The following is an 18,541-nucleotide window of genomic DNA, read 5'->3' on the forward strand; positions in this document are numbered from 1 at the left end:
AAATGAATCCCACTGATGTAATTCCCATGTAGGAACCTTTCAAAAAGCAAATATAACAGGAAGAAGGATAGATGGAAGATACAGGGAGGGAGGAAAGGAGGAAGAAGAGTAGGGGCAATGAAGAGAGGAATGGAGGAAGGGGAAAAGTTTTTGATAGAATCCAACAAAATGGACCAGTGCATGATTAAGCCTTGGCACAATTAAACAAGGATTCCTATTAAAATCTAGGCAGTTGCCAATGTGACCATGAATTGCACTCTAAAGGTTGTTTTAAAATTAAAGTTTTTCAAATCATCATATTCTATATAAAAGCATTTGCACAGCTGATGATTAGGTTATCAGACTATCACATAAACACTCATTCTGATGACAGAAATAGTAACGGTGAAAACGACTGTGACACCCACTACAAACCCTTAACAACTCCAAGATCTAGACCCCAGTCTTCCATGTACCTTTTATCAGTGAGAAGCTCCAAAAATGAGAGAATCTGATAGAAGCCATTGTGACTGGGAAGCCCCAAAAGGGCAAAAAGGAACGTGTGGTACAAAGGAGGCTGGGGGAGGACTCCAAGGGAAGGAGGCTATGTGGTTCAAAAGAGATCAAGGCGGGGCTTACTGATGCATGCTCACAATCCCAGCAACTCAGGAGACTGAGGCAGGAGGATGGCTAATTCAAGGGCAGTCTAGGTAATTTAGCAAGACCTCTTCTCAAAAAATAGAGAGGTGGGGATGCAGTTCTATGGTCAAGTGTTGCTGTGTTCAATTCCAGTACAAAACGGCTGGAATCCTCTGCAGGGCAAAGCGCAGGGAGACAAATGAAAGCCAAAGGCTGCCTTCATGGCACAAGACGGGGCATGTTAGGAGCATAGACAAGAAGAAGTATCCACAGGGAGGACAGCGCTACTGGAGGGAAGGAAACAGGCAAAATGCACTTAAGGCAGATGCCAGTTACAATAATGGTAATTCCAGATAAAGAGACTTTGTGAGGATATTAACTGCATATGGGTCATTTATCTCATGGAAGCTTGTGGTGCTTTTCAGTATGGAAATACAAAATAGCACAATATGAGGAAGTAAATGCATCAAATTGCTCTAATTACATTTTCCATAATAGTCTTTTCCACTAGTGATAATAAACCAAATATTTATCCAACATTTAAAATTCTAGTTTCCTACAAAGCCAACTCAGACTGCAAAGGAAATAATTCCTGTCATCTCTCTCAAAATGAACTCCATCTACCTTTTTAACATTAATCTATTAAAAACTTAAACCTATTCCTTGACGCCTTTTTTCTTCATATTGGAATGGTACATTAGCCATGGTTTTATCCTTTAACCTGTAACCCCCCAAAACATCAAGATCCTGCCCTATAATAAATGAGACTACAGAGGATGATATTCAGCATACCCTGTGCATCCCAAGAACAAAGCCTATGGAGGAGGTCCGGCCAGAGGCAGAGAAGCACTGCTCCAGCCTCTACCTCTTGTACCCACTGCACAAGGTGAGCTGGCTCTTGCCAATACTGGACAGCACAGATGCTGGATGAAACTGCTACTAAAAATCAAGTCACAGTGATGAATGGTAGATTGTTAGAACGTTTGATTAAAAACTGTCTAGCTATTGCCTCTAACCATGGCCCAACTGTAGCTAGCCACCGACTTGGGCATTCTTTTGAGACCTAGTTGTGAAACTGGCCACATAACTATGCCCATATCTACCATTCATGCAATTCCAGTCTGTGTCTAAAGCTTCCCACCCTGAGACAGTGAGCCCTGCTGATAAGGGCCTGCCTACTCCCCGGCCCTTGTCTTCAGGCTCAGGGACTAATGCTTTCGGGGTGGCTGAATCCTGACCATTCAAAGTACAAGAGAGATAGCTAGTTACAGTCAATACAAAAGATGTGAAGTAAATTTAAATTTATTCCGACATGTCAAATCCTTTCATTCATAACATTTCCGATAACATGTAAGATTTTTTTTAAACATCAGAAATTTATTAGTTGCTCAAAACATTATATATCAAGATCAATGTATCATACATTTATTTCAAATGGGGTATAAAAATTCTTATTATTCCCACGTGTACAGATTGCAGGATCACATTGGTTATACAGCCACATTTATACATACTGCCATATTAGTGTCTGTTGTATTCTGCTGCCCTTCCTATCCCCTTCCTTTCCCCCCTCCCCTCCCCTCTCTCTATCCCATCTACCGTAACCTCATTTCTCTCGTTTTTTCTCCCCTTCCCTCTTAACCCAATCAACAAATGGGCCAAGATCTGAACAGTTACTTCTCAGAAAAAGATATATAATCAATCAACAAATACATGAAAAAAAATGCTCACCATCTCTAGCAATCAGAGAAATGCAAATTAAAACTGCTCTAAGTTACCATCTCACCCCAGTAAGAAAGGCAGCCATTATGAAGTCAAACAACAAGTGCTGGCAAGGATGTGGGGAAAAGGGTACACTTGTACATTGCTGGTGGGACTGCAAATTGGTGTGGCCAATTTGGAAATCAGTATGGAGATTCCTGGGAAAGCTGGGAATGGAACCACCATTCAAGCCAGCTATTTCCCTTCTCGGACTATTCCCAAAAGACCTAAAAAGAGCATACTACAGGGATACAGCTTCATCAATGTTCATAGCAGCACAATTCACAATAGCTAGACTGTGGAACCAACCTAGATGCCCTTCAATAGATGAATGGATTAAAAAATGTGGCATATATACACAATGGAATATTACTCAGCACTAAAAAATAACAAAATCATGGCATTTGCAGGGAAATGGATGGTATTAGAGCAGATTATGCTAAGTGAAGTCAGCCAATCCCTAAAAAACAAATGCAGAATGTCCTCTTTGATAAAGGGGGGCGACTCAAAACAGAGCAGGGAGGAAGAGCATGAGAAGATGATTACCATCAAACAGGGACGAGAGGTGGGAGGGAACGGAAGAGAGAAGGGGAATTGCACGGAAGATGGAAGGAGACCCGCATTGTTACACACAAAAAAAGTAAGATTTAAGCAACAAAAAGATTTTCGTCTTCTTTTACTGATAGCTCAAAAGAGCAGGAGTTTGTTCTACTAGAAATTTATATGTATGTTTAACTTGCATGTATATTTTATATTTAAAGATTTTAAAAATAAAAGATTACTTAGCAAATAACCCCATGACCACAAATATTTACCTAAACATTTAAATAAATAAATATCTATCCTAAGAGAATATACTCAGACAAGAGAATGAAAATCAAAACTACTGCTAATATGATTAACCATGCATGTGTTTTTTAAAGCAGGTACTGAAATGTACTAAAAAATTTCACCCCCAAAAATATATTTGAAGCTGTGTTTTTCTTCCTAGTCTAGTTATCAAGGTTTAACTACAACCCTACATTAAATCAAAACATCTAGCCAGAATTTTTCCACCATAGCCGTTCAGTAACCTGCTAGCCTTGTCTCCAGTTAAATTCAACTAATGGAGGCGATGAGTGGCTTCCACCAAGAACCTGTCTCCTTCATCCCTGATCCTTACCCAGATGGCATAGAACTAGGAATGGAGTAGGAAAACTATCAATGTTTGTTTAGTGCAAGAATACATTTAAAAGATAGAAAAGCATTCCAATATGTAACACGGAGCTACTTGTTAGAAGTATTAGTATACATTCCATCATTTTATTAGTAAAAACATTAGCAGGCCAAAGCCCATTCCAACACTTTTTCGTTTTGAATCCTTCTTTTAAGGAATGATGCAAAGAACAGCCAATATAAGTTAATCTCCCAAACTCAGCCCTCCCCCATATAAAGCATGAGAAGAAGCTGGTCAGAGCAGTTCTTAGAAGAGTCATGCTGCTGGACTGCTATTATGCCAACATGGTAAGGAAGGAAAGGAAAATGATCTATTAGTTTACTCTCAACAGGATTGTTCTGGCATTGGATTAAGTATGGGCACGGATGGCCTAGACAGTAGCATTAAGGGAAAGAAGCAGAGATTAGAAATAATTTACTTCATCTTCTAAATGATTTAACTGTACAGGGGCCATGCTGCTAAGTCAGACACTATTACAATAAATCAGGCAATCATGATGCAAGAGAAGCTATACCCAGAATTATGGATAAAAACTTACCACCTAGAAGGAAAATTTATTTTTAAAATGAATCCAGAGGGGAAGATAAAAGAAACATTTTCATATGGTTAGTTCTTTTAATAGCTACTACATATCAGACTTTAACAGCATGCACTGTAAATAAGGATTAAAAAAAACACTAATAAAGCCTAAATAACACATAGTCCTAAGTATATAGTATAAACTTTAAAAACCAAAGCTGAAAACCAATTATCACCAAAATCATGATCCAAAAGATAATATATTTAATGTTATTTATCATTTTCTCCCAGTTGTATCAGTAATTTTACTATCCGAGCCAATTGTTAATTATTTGTAAATGAAACTCAAGACAACATTTATATACACCATCTTTTTCATTCCAAGTGCATTTAACAAAAAAAAAAAAACACTAATCTCCTTACAATTCCTCCAAAGTTGCCTAAAGATAGGAAGAAAGCAAATAGCCTAGATCTGTACACTGAACCTGTGAACCATAGATACTGGGTTGTCCAGAGCTTGCCTGGACATTAACCACGCTAAGTTATCTAAATAAAAACCTTATGCTTTTATTTGCTGCTATATTTCAAATTATTATAAGATACATGTTTATTTTAAGATATTATAAAAGCTATATGAGTTTTAAAAAAAAGCAATGTTGGATTTAATAGAAATGAGTCCCCACAAAAATCAACCTATAAAAAATTCTTTGTGATCCTAGACCCTTAAACGAAAACTGAACTATTACTAGATTTTCTCCATCCTTACACATCTTCTCAGTCACCAGATGCTATTGTTCATATACTTGTTCATATATAGTTCATATACCTGTCATACACTCTTGGGACTTCAAAATAGCTAATGTGGAAAGGACTCCTCGTGTAGGGAATTGGTGGGTTGGTCAATGTTGTAAGTGGACAAGCATACTCAAAATTATCTCCCTTGGCCAGAAAGTTAGGTTAATAAATTGAGGGGTGGACAAGAAAGAATGGGAAGGGTCAAACTGATAACACAAAAAGAGCAGAGAAGAATATAGTAAACACTTGTTTGTCCCCCAACAATCCAGAGTTTGGTCATCCTTTCAATGAGCTGAAAGAATGTCTAATTCTAATGCTCAGTTCATGCTGTGGGAATCACAGTGCCATCATTTCTACATGATGCACTGCAGACTACTATCCCAGAATGCTCCCTGAAAACACATCTGTATTTGCAGTCTGTGTAATCTCTGGACACAGTCCAATTCTATGTGTCTTCATACCATTATCATAATCCACCTCTTACAAATTGTGAAAGGGACTTCAATAGTTTTGAGATTTGTGAAGATGTTAAAATTTGATTCTACCAATACATTTCCCCTTTATCTCACTACAGGGCACTCTTGCTCCACCCCAGTCCTCTCTCATTAACCATTACTTCAACCTAATGGTCCTGTACAGCTCCATCTTGCCTCTTTTAAAGAGCAGCATTACATTTCAAGTAAGGGAACTATGTGGCTTTTTGCAATAGAACTAGTATCTAAATAGCACTCTTAGTATAGCTTTCAAAATCTAAATTATTTTTCTTCAGTTCACATAATTGATTTTTATTCTTCAAAATAAAGGGATCTAGAACTATGAAAGAATTTTTGTTAATAAACATGCATATTAATGTATATTTTTACAGTTCTATGATGTGAAGAGTTTAAATATATTTCACTTCTATAAAAACTGAAATTTTACCTAAAATTGTAAATTTAAGAAGTTTATCCTCTGTTTTCAATATTTTGACATTTTAACTCGTTAAAAAAAACTAGATGAGCTGAAATGTGCAGAAAAGGCTGAAAGACTTGATACTGTATTTAGTGAAAACCCGAATGACATTTTCAGTTGTGATTTATTTTTCCAACTTTTTGTATTACCATAATACCCAACCAAAAAGCAAAATAAAAACAGGTAAAACCTCTGCCTACCACATGGTGGTGAAACAAGATACAGAGCAGAGTTTACTGCAAAAACCACTCAGCACCTGGACAATATGGTATGTACTTATAATTATGCTCTGTGTTAGCATGTAAAATAATTATTTCTTTTTTCAAAGATTTACATTTATCAACATGCCTTGGAAACTATATTGAGAATAAGATAAAGTAGGCATAGAATGTGTTTGGATGCAACAGCAAAGATAAGCCCATGATACTCTTTCCAGACAGCTCCACAAACCTACACTTACGTGGCCATGTAGATCAGTGTTAAGAAGCATAATTGCACAGGTAAGGCAGTGGACTCCATCTAAAGAGAACAGAAACCATTAATTCAGTTTTACTGTTGGATTTCCCCTCATCATTAAAATAGCATACACTAGTAATCTATAGAAAAATACTATGCTAAACACCACTAATCACATTTGGGTTTTTTTTTTGGGGGGGGGGAGGGAGGGAGGACTGGAAAATTAAAAAGAATAAATTATAAGAAAGACCTCAATGACAGAGTTGGATTCCACTGATTACCAAGTTATTCCAACCTCTCTGGAGGAAAGTTGACACAACAAAATTACTTCCAAGCTTTTACACTAAGGAAACTGTAAAGGATCTACATAAAGTATGAAGATAATCAGAGAAATAGCTCATGTCAGAAGACAAATACGAACCTCCAAAAACACAATTCTGTTATGCTGAGGTCATTAAAAATGTTCTTCAAATACACAGATTGAAATGGAAAGAAGAATCAAGTTTCTTATTTCCAAAGAGCAAAATTAGTTGTTCTCCTTATTCTTGTCCTAGTAATTCCCAATCCAAGTGTAATTGATATATCAGTTCTTTATGATGCAGTAAAAAATCTTATGAATTTATGCTAACTGAAAAATCATTCAATGAATTCATAAACTTGTCTTTTGAAAGTATGGCTTTCAGTACAGAAGGTGATTTCGGTTATCAATGTCTCTAAGCAGACACTACTAAATGCCCCAAAGTATGTTTACTACAGTTCTATTTTATTATCACAAACACACACTTATTATCACTAACACATTTAAAGCAAATTCCTAAATTATAAAACTCTGCAAACTCTCAATATTCTTATCAACAGCCAATGGAGTTGCATCTTGCATCTCTTTCATTCTCTAGTCAATGCTGAAGAATAAAGAAACAATGCTGAAGAATAAAGAAACAGTAATAACTGTGCAAACAAAACCAGTTTAAGGTTACATAGAAATGTAACCTTAATAATCAGTTAATTAACTATAGCTGCAGCCTAGGAAACAGGAAGAGGCAGGAAAGCAATCACCTTGGTCAACAGTTACTAGTCTCTATTTAAGAGAATTATTTTTTGTACATCTAGGCTCATATTTACTCCAGAATTTCTAAGTTTGTAAGAGATAAATTGCTTTATTGCAGGGAATGAAATGGAGAAAAAGAACCTCACTTCATAAGGGAGGTAAACAATTTAAATATACTTTGTAAAAAACAATACAATGAATAAACTCATAGTTCATCAAAATTATAAAGTTGGTGGTCAGTGTTTATATAATCAATATGAAAGAGAAGCACCAGAGATACACCATAATTTTTTCAGTCAACTTTATAAGTTGTTTCCCAAACTAATCACATGTGTGTTTTCATGAAGAAGTGTAGAGCTCGGGGGTATGAGAAGAAGAAATAAGAAAACTGGCATTTATTATGTGTGTTTTCTATGTAAAATCTCAATGACAAAGCTGAGCAATGTGAAGAAGACAGTATCCTGTCACACTGCGGATTGGAAAATAGGGTTAAAAAAAGAGGAAAGAATATCATGTTGCTTTTAAGAAAAATAAATGTAATATGAGAAAATAAAGGGAAAGATAGTAGGAAATAAACTGTAACATGATTTTGATTTGATATTAAATATGATTAAAAAATAGACTAAAAGGAAGTAAATTAGTGTTGATATTATTTGTTTCCCTAGATGGATCTACTTAGGTGATCTTCCATTTACTTCTGTATAATTTCCTTTATGTCTACATTAAAATGTAATTTTCCTAAAAAGGAAAATAACACCATCATTATAAAAGTAAATTCAAGGATTTCCAACAGATTACCTTGTGAAGCAATTGTATTTGGGTTACAAGAGAAATATCTATTGGAGAAGTGTATTAAAACTCTTTCTCGTTCTTGAGTTTCTCCCACAAGAGAAAAGGCTTTAAAGAAATACCTAAAAAAAAAAAATGAGAAAAAAACTTCAGAAAATTTACCTAATTTTTTATATTAATTGATATTAACATAAGAGAAATATTATAGATATTATAGTTATTATATCAATATATTATAGGAATTATACTTATTTCCACAAATCTCTTATCAGATGATAATATAAATTTGCATTCATATTTATAGTCCACAACATGTCAATATAAAAAGTGACAGGGTAATAACAAGGTAGCCAATACATCAAATAAGCCTGGAGAAGGTGGGTAATTTCCCCCATTATGACTGCCAAGTAGCCAGTTGTAAAACATCAGATAAAACAGGACTCAATGCACAATCATACAGGCTATGTTTTAAAACTCTGCATATAGCAGTGTTCTTTTGTCATCATGCACATGACTGTCATCTCCAATAACTCACCACTTTAATTACAATTACATTGCTTGTATACAGGCGATTTGTTAATTTTGGCCATCCTCACATTTTACTAATTTGATATGAGGAGGAAACTGGGAAATAAAACCTTGATTTATTCTTTAAATAAGGATAATCTAAACCAGTTAACTATTATTTATTATTACAGATTAATCCCTCATGACAATGTAGATATATTACCCTATATGAGGATAAGAAATCCTTTAAAATGTTCCAAAGAACCCATTGTAAAAAATCATAATGAACCTTATTTCTATGAAAAGTTTGCCTTCTTTCCTATTAGAAATTTACAGTTTGCAAATCTGAAGTATGCTGATCACGTGAACTTTTCATTTTTTTTTAAACATGTCACATCAGAACACAAAGCCATATACAGACCTTCCTCCACTCCCCACTGTTCATTAGAAAACCTACAAGGACCTTTGAGATTCATAGAAAGACCCATGGATAATCCAATCCCTGTTTCACCTCACAGGCCTCAGCTTCCCGATTCGTGAAATTAGAACATTACACTAGGTATCTTGGAACTTTTCTAGGCCCTGGTATTTTATAAATAGTTTATAAGATTAAATCTTTGTGAGTTTTAACCTTCACTATCTCATAAAAACCTGCAGTATAATGTGATGTTAAGTGAGAATCATTGTGTTCGTTGACACCTTCAGTTGAAAAGGTCAGAAAAAGTGAATATTGCTAAAGACAATTTTACAAGTACTTTCTGCCAATTATGCTTACGTTTCTATTTAAGAGCTTATTCCAAAATATCATCTTAAAAGACTATCTGAATATTATAAGCAAATAAATGCTTAGGGAAAAAATTCTATAATTCTACAATCTGTAAACTTTCTTTTTTTAAACTGATCATTCAAAAATCAAATTCCCTACTCAAAATAATTGCAAGCAGGTTCTCAAAGAGATAGCTACATACCTATGTTCGCAGCAACATCATTCACAATAGATAAAATGTAGAAAACAACCCACGTTTCTATTTGATGAACAAGTGGATATAATGGGTTCTTACTCAACCTTCACAAGGAATGTTACAACAGAGAAATCTTGAGGCCATTGTGCCAAGTAAAATCAACCAGTCACAAAAAGGCAAACCCTGAAGATTCCACTTATATGATAAAATCAGAGTAGCTGAAATCAGAGATAGAAAGTAGAACAGTGGTTTCTAGGAGAAATGCAGTTATCGTTTAATAGGTGTGGAGTTTCAGCTTTACAAGATGTAAAGAGTTATACAGACATTCAGTCACACGACGTTGTACATTTACTACCATGGACCGTATGCTTAAAAATGGTTAAGATGGTAAATTTTGACATGTGCAATTAACTGCAATTTTTAAAAATTCAACAAGAATCTCCCCTCCTCCCCAGATTTGCTTTACCACTATTCTTTACTATATCATTTGGACTTGGGCTTATAACTAGATGCAGTATATCCATTCTTGCATTATCTCACATAAACATTTTTTTTAATCTGTTTCGTTTAGTTTCTATAATAGAATCTAAGTTCCCAAAGTTAGAGTGTTAAAAAAATAAATAACCACACGACTTTCTAAGAATTTATTTTTGAGGCAAGAATAGAAGTGATGTTTAAGCATACCTGAGAGACTGATCTAGGGTCATTCCTGTAAAATCAAAAAACTTCAGATATTCTTCTGCAACTAGTTTGCTAAATTCATTGCTATAAGAAAACAGAATAGAATTGGTTAGTGAAATGCAAACTATTAAAATACACACACACACACACACACACACACACACACACACACGATCAACTGAGACACCAGCCTTGGGCCAGAACGTACTTCTTGCCGAGGTGTTTTGCGACATCCGACCTTTTGAATCTGTCTAGTTGATAAAGGCGTTTGGCTAGTCGTTTAGCTGCTTCCAAGTTGCTGCTGGTACCGTTACTGAGACTTTCTGCAGACTCCTTTTCTAGGATTTCTGTGCTCCCCATTTCAGAATTAGCCACTAGTCGTGTTGATTTCAACCCAGCATTGCTGTAAAATTTGATTAAAAAAAAAAAAAAGATTTTTCTTATTGGCCAAAAAAATAAGAAATATCTGTTAAATTAAAATATTGAAAAACCAACCAAATAAAAACTATTTTAAAAATGGTTATTTTGTTTAAATATTCATAAACATTTTCCACTGCTCTATTTCAAAAGACTAAGAAGTGATTGCTTAAACTCTAGATGAGGTTTTTAAAACTTAAATTTTGTCTCAGGACCTTTACATTTTTAAGAATTGGGGTTGCAGGTTATAGTTTGGAGGTAGAACATTTGACTAGCATGCACATGAGGCTCCGAGTTCAATCTCCAGTATCACAAAAACACATTTTTCAAAGACTCCAACCAAGCTTCTGCTTATGTTGATCATGTCTTCTGAGATGTAGCATATTGATAATGAGAGCAAAAAATAAATATTAATTCCTTTAAAGTAAATAAATGCACTTCATGTAATACATATTTCATTTTATATAGCTATTTTCCCAAAAAACAAAACTTAATGAGACAAATGTTAGTGGTTTTCATTTTTTATAAATTTAATGGTTGGGTTATTAGAAGAAAATTAAATTCCCAGAGTCATTTCTATGTTCAATTTGTTAACATATTATTTTGATTAATGTATATTAAGAAAGTCTAACCTCAGAGATATTTTGGCAAACTAATATGTAGTTTAATATTCTTTTACATTTGATATCAAAATAAAACAAATGGAAGTTTCTTGAAAGTTTGCTGCAAACTAGAAATCTATCAGTGTACTTTTTAACCCTCTTACATTAAAATCTTCAGAAAAGTCTTCTAAGTTTTGGGAAGCTCTCAAAGTTTTAATCAGAGAATATAAGTTTTCCAGAATTTAAAGTTTTGATCAAAAGCTTAAATTTAATCATTGGCTCCAAATAATATTGTCAGTTGCTTTCCTTAAATGATAGGCTTGTAACCAACAGTTTGCCATTGTTGCAAGGCAAAATGACATTCCCTGAGGACAAGCAGAAGTTTACAGCCCCAACTCAAATGACAAGAGTGCTTCTCCTGAAGACAAGGGTCAGGAGCACACATGGTTTGTTCCCATTTGCTCATAGGTAAAATTAAAACAATGTAAATTCAGATTTCAAAATGTAATAAAATTAATTTGAGGTGGCTCCACCAAGGACATTTTAAAATGAACTGGCCTTTTTACTTTGAGTGCCTGGCAATGAAGAATATGACAACAACTAGAACAGTCTGGTGCCACTGCCTTGATTTCTATTACGACGCCCACCACTGCTGTCACACAGTACAGCATCAACACAGTGAACAGGAAAACACTGTGGTAGCAGTCGACGTAAGATAAGTTTTCATCCTCACACAACTCCTGAAAGAAGCCAGCTCCACAAGCCACATTTTGAGAACCTCTGACTGGAGTCACAAACCACAGCTTGGGCTTTCTGAAGAGGGTTACCTCATGGACTCCAAACCAATGAGCACAGAGTCCATTTCCAAATGTTTTCACCTGATCACAAAGTCATGTTCGTAAAATGCTGATTAAATGGCCTTGCAGCACAAATTAACCACAGACTCTAAATCAGGGAGTCCAAAGTTTCCACAACAAACCAGACAGCGAATATTTAAGACATGCAGGCCATCTCAGGTCCCCATCTCACACACTGCCTTGCTGGTAACCTTTAGAGACATAAAGCCATTCCCAGCTGGTGTGAACTGGGCCCATGCACAGTAGCTTGCAAGCCCTTGCTCTATCCCACTGTCTTTAACCTGCCCCACTCTGCAAGTACCTTTTACTGTGAACTAGGGCACTCTGAAGGGAGTGAGCGATGTTGATAAAAGTCATTACGTCATCATAACTGTTACAAGGTTAAAAAATTTTTATTAAACAGTACTCCTAAATGGGTATGGTTTCTTTTTAGGGTGAGAAAATACCCTTACCGTGGCCTAAGGGTGACGTTAAGTAATTCTGTACATATTAAAAACACTGAATTTTATACTTTAAAAAAATCACTATAGTATTAGAGCTTTGACACAATTTTTTTTTTTTAATTTGAACTTCATAGGTTTTAAACTCACAGCATGCAAGGATGAAAATCACTACAGCAAGAAAACATTTTTAAGTAGAGCAGGTCAATCTCTATCTTGTCACATATTCCACTCAATTTACAATTTCCCATTTTCCACTGCTCTTCCAACAGGGTGGTCTGGCAGATTTGCTGTCACTGAACAGAGCAAGGCTACTGCACACCAGTTGGGCAGAGCCCATAAATACTCCCAACCACACCAACTTGAAGGGGCTAACTGTCCCCAACAACGTCTCTCCAAGTACACCTTGCACTTCATCAGTGAGAACCTGCCAGCTGCCCTTGCAAGGGGCTGTGATTTGGGGAAAAGAGGAGCAGGATATCCCAGATTGCCTTTCAGTTAGATATAACTATGTGAAAATTCTATTCAATACACATGTCAACTCATATATTCACCACTGAGATCATAGAAGAAGCTCAGAGTACAAAATGGAGGTCTACCAAACCCATGCTATCTTATTTTACTGCAAATACTAATAATACTTTTTAAAATCTATGTCAAATACTAAACCATAGTCAATTGCAAAACAACTAGCATACAAGAACTGACCCAGGCCAATCAAGACATATCGTAACACCCTTAAACATTAAGTCACTTTAATTTTCCAACAGAAAATACTTCATTTACAATGAATTGCCTAATTGTGCTGAAATCTTCATGAGAAAGCATGCAAGTTGTTTTCATCCAGAATCTACCTGTGTGAAGTTAAAAAATCAGCTAGTTTTGGGAAAAACTAAATATTTAATTACCTACAGCAAATCTGTAACAAGTAAACTTACAAGAGAAGTTTCATGTAAAGGACATCATTACAAATTGCCCTTTTCCTCCTGTTTACACCAAGAACTATATTAGTTATAATCAAGTCTCTTGTTTTTATGATTAAATATATATCTAACCCAGGAGTTGTTTCCACTTAATCCTTCTCTCTCTATAATGGCTCTCTTGTAGTAAAAAACAAATGTCAAAGAATGAACTTTCTTCACAGTGAAACTGCCACTTATTGCTCATTTCTTAGGGCAAGTTCATGGCATACATTTAGCTACTCCATAAAAACAACATAATTACACCAGATATATAGTTATGGACTGATTTTGTCCAAACACAAGAAGTTGATCCTAATTAGCATATATGAAGAATTTACTCCTCAAATCCATGCCTATTTCTCATATCTCATCCTACATATTTGCCTCTTCCTTCTACTAGCTTGCCCAGCCCAGTTAATTTCACTTTTTCTCACATGCACTAGAGGATGTAATTTTTAAAATCCATGTGCATGAAACATCTCTGGATCTTCAGAAAATCTTCAGCCAGAAGGAGAAGATAAAGAACAAAGTGAGGGCAAATGATTCCATCCCTAGACGGTTTCATTCTCTCCTATTTCACAACTCACGATGCTTTTAGAACAAAACAGAAAATGCTCCTCTCAAACCAACACCTGGCAGTGTGGGAGCCTACAAACTCACCAGCAGCAACAGAGAAACCACCGAATAGCCATCACAGCCCCTAGGGTGCGTGGAGGCCATACTTCCTCTCCTAGGCCCCTTCCCAGAACTCCAGTCCCAGGACTCCAGGGTCTGTATCTATACAGCCTTCCAAGGCCCTGGCTCCCTGTGAGGTCATGTTACTATGACCTCACATTCTCAGCAGAGTGTTTACTGTTTGGGTTTCTGTAATGTTTTTACAGCCCCAATAAAAAACAGAATCCAGAACACAAGAGCCAGTGTCTATCAAGGGAATGAAAAACAATGCAGCCCAGCCCTGTGCACACTTGATAAAGCAGACTGGATGACCCCTCTCTGAGGGGACAACACCCCCTTCTGTTCCCCTGAATACACAAGACACTGTCCCTCTAGTCTGCTGAGTATTATTAGATGCTTTTAGTTTAGATGCCCCCTTCTTTACTAGAGTTCAATTTTATTTCCCCTATTTTTTTGTATTTATCAAATTCTCATAAAGTGTAATCCCTACCATCACTTAAGCAAAAAAAGAATTTTCCCCAAAATTCTCCTTGTGTTCTAGGAAATGCTCTAGTGGAGCCTGGACTTTGTACTTCCAAGTAAAAGTGGTGACGCTCATCCAAACACTCCATCATCAAATGGGGGTCAGATCTGGAGTTTGATCATGAGGCTTCCTCCTTAAAGACCTCTTTATCATATCAGATTACCAGTTTCCAGATAAATACCCAGTTATTTGAATTTCAGAGAAGCAAAAAAGAGTGTTCAACAAATACTGCATGAAATACATTTATGCTAAAAAATTATTCATCGTTTATCTGAAATTCAAGTTTAACTGAGCATCCTATATTTTAATCTGGTGACCTTATCTCCTGAAATATTTGTTCTAAATGTAAAGAATGCCAATGAAGGTGTTCCCTGTAGACGGGTACCCTGTTTCACTGATTCCTTCAGTGTTTGTTCTGACTTGCTTCTGCGAAACATTTTGTACCTCTACTTTTTCATTGGTACTGGTGCCTGTAATCTACCGATCCTCCTCTAACATCCTCTTGCATATAAAAGGAAAGCTCTCTTTTCTTGGCATTTTCACTTCTCCCAGCCTGCCTATTGCCACCATAAATGTGATGATATACCAACTTCACCAAACTCCTGCTCAATTTAAAACTTCGTACTCTGCGGCACATTATACGGTCCTATTAAAGCAGACCCCAATTTCTCTTTTTTTTTTTTTTGTTTAAGAAAAGTTTTACTAATGTGTTAATATTTCAGCAAAGTTATTGCAATGGGTTTAAAAGGCAGACACACTATAAGAGGCTATAAAGTAACAAAGTTTTATACAATTAAAATATTACACAGACCTATGGGATTTATTGAATAACTACCACATCCAGAAAAGAAATTACATCTGAAAGGTTAAATCCAGTATTAGCACCTACAATATCTCTGAAAGTAAAACTTTTAACTGCCTCGTTCTTTCCTAATATATTTCTTAACTTTCTCCCAAATACAGTGCTCTCAAACCCAATTTCTCTTATATTCATCCTCCACCATTCCACTCAGGCTTAGGCCAGAGAATCACAAGCTGTTCACACAAGTTTTCCCCATGCTATTCCCTCTGCTGCTCTCAACACCCCACACCACGACAGCAAACTGTGCAAACCCTCACCGACCGTCCAGAGCCCAGAGGTCAACAGCTTAAAGACCCACACTGCAGCCAGCACCTTTATTATAGTACTGACTTTTAAAAACTCCATCTCCCTCACCTGCCTTGGATTCCAATTTGCATCTAAACCACAAGAACAGGATGAAGTTATTCACCTACCTGTTATAAGAATGTAAGAGCAGAGCATTCTGAGCCTACTTCCTCCATCCTCCTCTAAAGCATTGCTATCAATGACAAATGGCACCAACTTTCTAATTATAAATAACCCTAGAACATTCTGGATAAACTGACAGTAGTTGGTCACAAAAGGCATGTCTTAGTTCCTACTTTGAACTTTTTTTTATTCTTTAATTTTTTTACATAATTGTGGTAATAAAACTGCAACAGAAAAAACTAGGCTCATATATCAAAGCTATCTCTAGCCTGCACTTATAAAGTGTACCCTGAGAATTGTACATAGAAAACAACAGTCACCTTCAATTTTATACACAAGCAGGCAAGGGCAAAGGGCAGGTCAGGAGAATCCCAAATGATGTGTAGAAATGACTTCAGCTGTAAGTACAACGACAAGACCAGAGGGAGCAGTGTGACTGCTTTGCTGTTCTTCAGGTTGAAGACAGGGACACAGAGCCCCAGAACCAACAGACAAGAAAGCCAGCCTGAAGCCATCATCCTGTCAGCTGGAATGAAGTCAGTCAAGGAAAGTTCCATGTAAGCGAGATACACATACACAGAACCCTGTAGAAGGGGAATCTTGTTGACCATTAGCATCTATGGCTTTCACTTCCCAGACCCTGCAGAGAGGGTATATAACATAACCCTGAAAGAAATGTAAATAAGGAACTAGTCAAAACCACCACCCACGGCACCTTCAGGGTGCCACTCACCTAAAGGCTCTAGCACAGCTTCCACAAGTCCTGTGCACCAGCTTCCAGATAAGATGGTCCCTAGGGAGCACTTCACCATCACACAAGTCAGCAGCGTGCTCCATTTTATAGATAGGGGAACTGAGGTCAAAAACTCGCCATGGAGAGTGGGACTGGGCTGCAGCACCCAATTCTTCACATGCCCCCTACTGGTCATTCTGCTGCTAGTCAGCTTCTGGGTGGCCTGTCTTTACTGACTGAACAAACAAACATTTACCAAATTACCTATGACATGAAGGCAATGTTTTAGGTGCTTGTGATACTTCAACAAAACAGAATAAAAATGTTTTATAGCAGAGAAGCTAAAAACAAACAATAAGGAATAAATATGTTAGAAGGTAATATTTGCTATGAAAGGAAAACGGAACCAAGAGGGATCAGGAGTCCAGTTTAGGGACAGGGCTGGATACTTTTTTAATACATATCCTCATTGAAAAGACAATGTTTCAGAAAGAGGCAGCTAGCCATGAGAAGTGAAAAGCATTCCAGGCAGAGAGAACCACCGAGACAAGGTTCAAAGGCTCAGCACACAGGCTGGGTGCAAACAAGCCAAGCCAGTGTGCCTGGGCCCAGGAACAGGAGAGTGTTCAGAAAGGGTTTGGGGAAGAGTATTGTGTAGGGTGAAGGTTTCCACATCTTGTCAGTCCACAGAGCCAGTCTAGTGCTTTTTCATGACTCTCCAGAAATACCCAAGAGTTTTTCACTATTAACATAATTAGAAGTATTTATAGATTACGGATTTACAGTCATACAGATGTAGATACTACCTTCAAAGATTAACAGTATACATTTACTAAGTTATTTGGACTTAATAGTTATTTGGACTTAATAGCCATTTGAACAAAAGATGCATATAAATTGAAAAAATATATTTTTCTATATTAAACAACCACAATTACTTATCAATAATGTGTGAGTCTATTGGTGACCACACAACTTCTCACACCTTGGCTCAGACAGGAGACTGACATTTCATTTTTTCACCACTTAATTTTATATCATGGCAACTAGTGAAAATTCAACTTCATAAAAATATGTGACCAAAATGAACAAGACACAATCTAATGCTGAAACAACCTCAGTCATGTGCTACACAATGACCTTGATCAATGACAAGCTGCACCACATAGCTGGGTGTGCAGCAGGCTCTGCCATCTCGGTTTTTTAAAGTACACACTGATGTTCACGCCACACAATCCCCCAACAAGATGTTTCTCATAACACATCCCTGTGGTTAAGTGATGCTTGACTGTGCCTTGACTAGTCCTCAATACTACTTCAGTGGACTTTAGTAGATCTATTTCCCTTGAAAGTACAGACACCCTGTGAGTTCACTGCTAAGCCCAGATATGGCCACCCTTGGGAGCCACTTGGTGGTTCAAGGCCCTGGTGCCACTATGAGGACTTTGGTTTTTATTCTGAGTAAAGTGGCTAATATCAAAGGCATCTGAGCAGATATTTAAGATTTAATTCATATTTTTAAGTGTGACCCTTTTGTTGCCTTGAATAGACTGTAGGACAATGGGCCGAAACCATTTGGGAAGCACTGCAATTCTCCAGGGAAGAGGTGGTTAGGCAGTAGTAGTGGATGTGGCTCCAGGTAAGGCTGATAAGATGATTTGCTAACTAGTCCTGTTGTGAGGTGTGCAAGAACAGAAGTTAATGTTGCAGGCTAAGCAACCTGAAGGGCAAAGCTGTCATCAACCAAGATGGAAAAGAC

At 36.7% G+C, this 18,541-nt stretch overlaps 1 protein-coding gene across 1 annotated transcript in view; it reads right to left on the bottom strand.

The window, feature by feature from the left end:
- The window catches only part of Psd3 (pleckstrin and Sec7 domain containing 3), a 461,162-nt gene that overhangs the window by 210,061 nt on the left and 232,560 nt on the right, over positions 1 to 18,541 (bottom strand). The window contains exons 5-8 of the mRNA XM_026395813.2: positions 10,512 to 10,706; positions 10,307 to 10,387; positions 8,163 to 8,275; positions 6,321 to 6,379 (exon numbers count right to left, since the gene is read on the bottom strand). Coding sequence (XP_026251598.2) covers positions 6,321 to 6,379; positions 8,163 to 8,275; positions 10,307 to 10,387; positions 10,512 to 10,706 — 448 coding nt within the window. The remainder of the gene's footprint in view (positions 1 to 6,320; positions 6,380 to 8,162; positions 8,276 to 10,306; positions 10,388 to 10,511; positions 10,707 to 18,541) is intronic.

This window comes from Urocitellus parryii, chromosome 14 (genome assembly GCF_045843805.1).
Source record: "Urocitellus parryii isolate mUroPar1 chromosome 14, mUroPar1.hap1, whole genome shotgun sequence".
Taxonomy (NCBI): domain Eukaryota; kingdom Metazoa; phylum Chordata; class Mammalia; order Rodentia; family Sciuridae; genus Urocitellus; species Urocitellus parryii.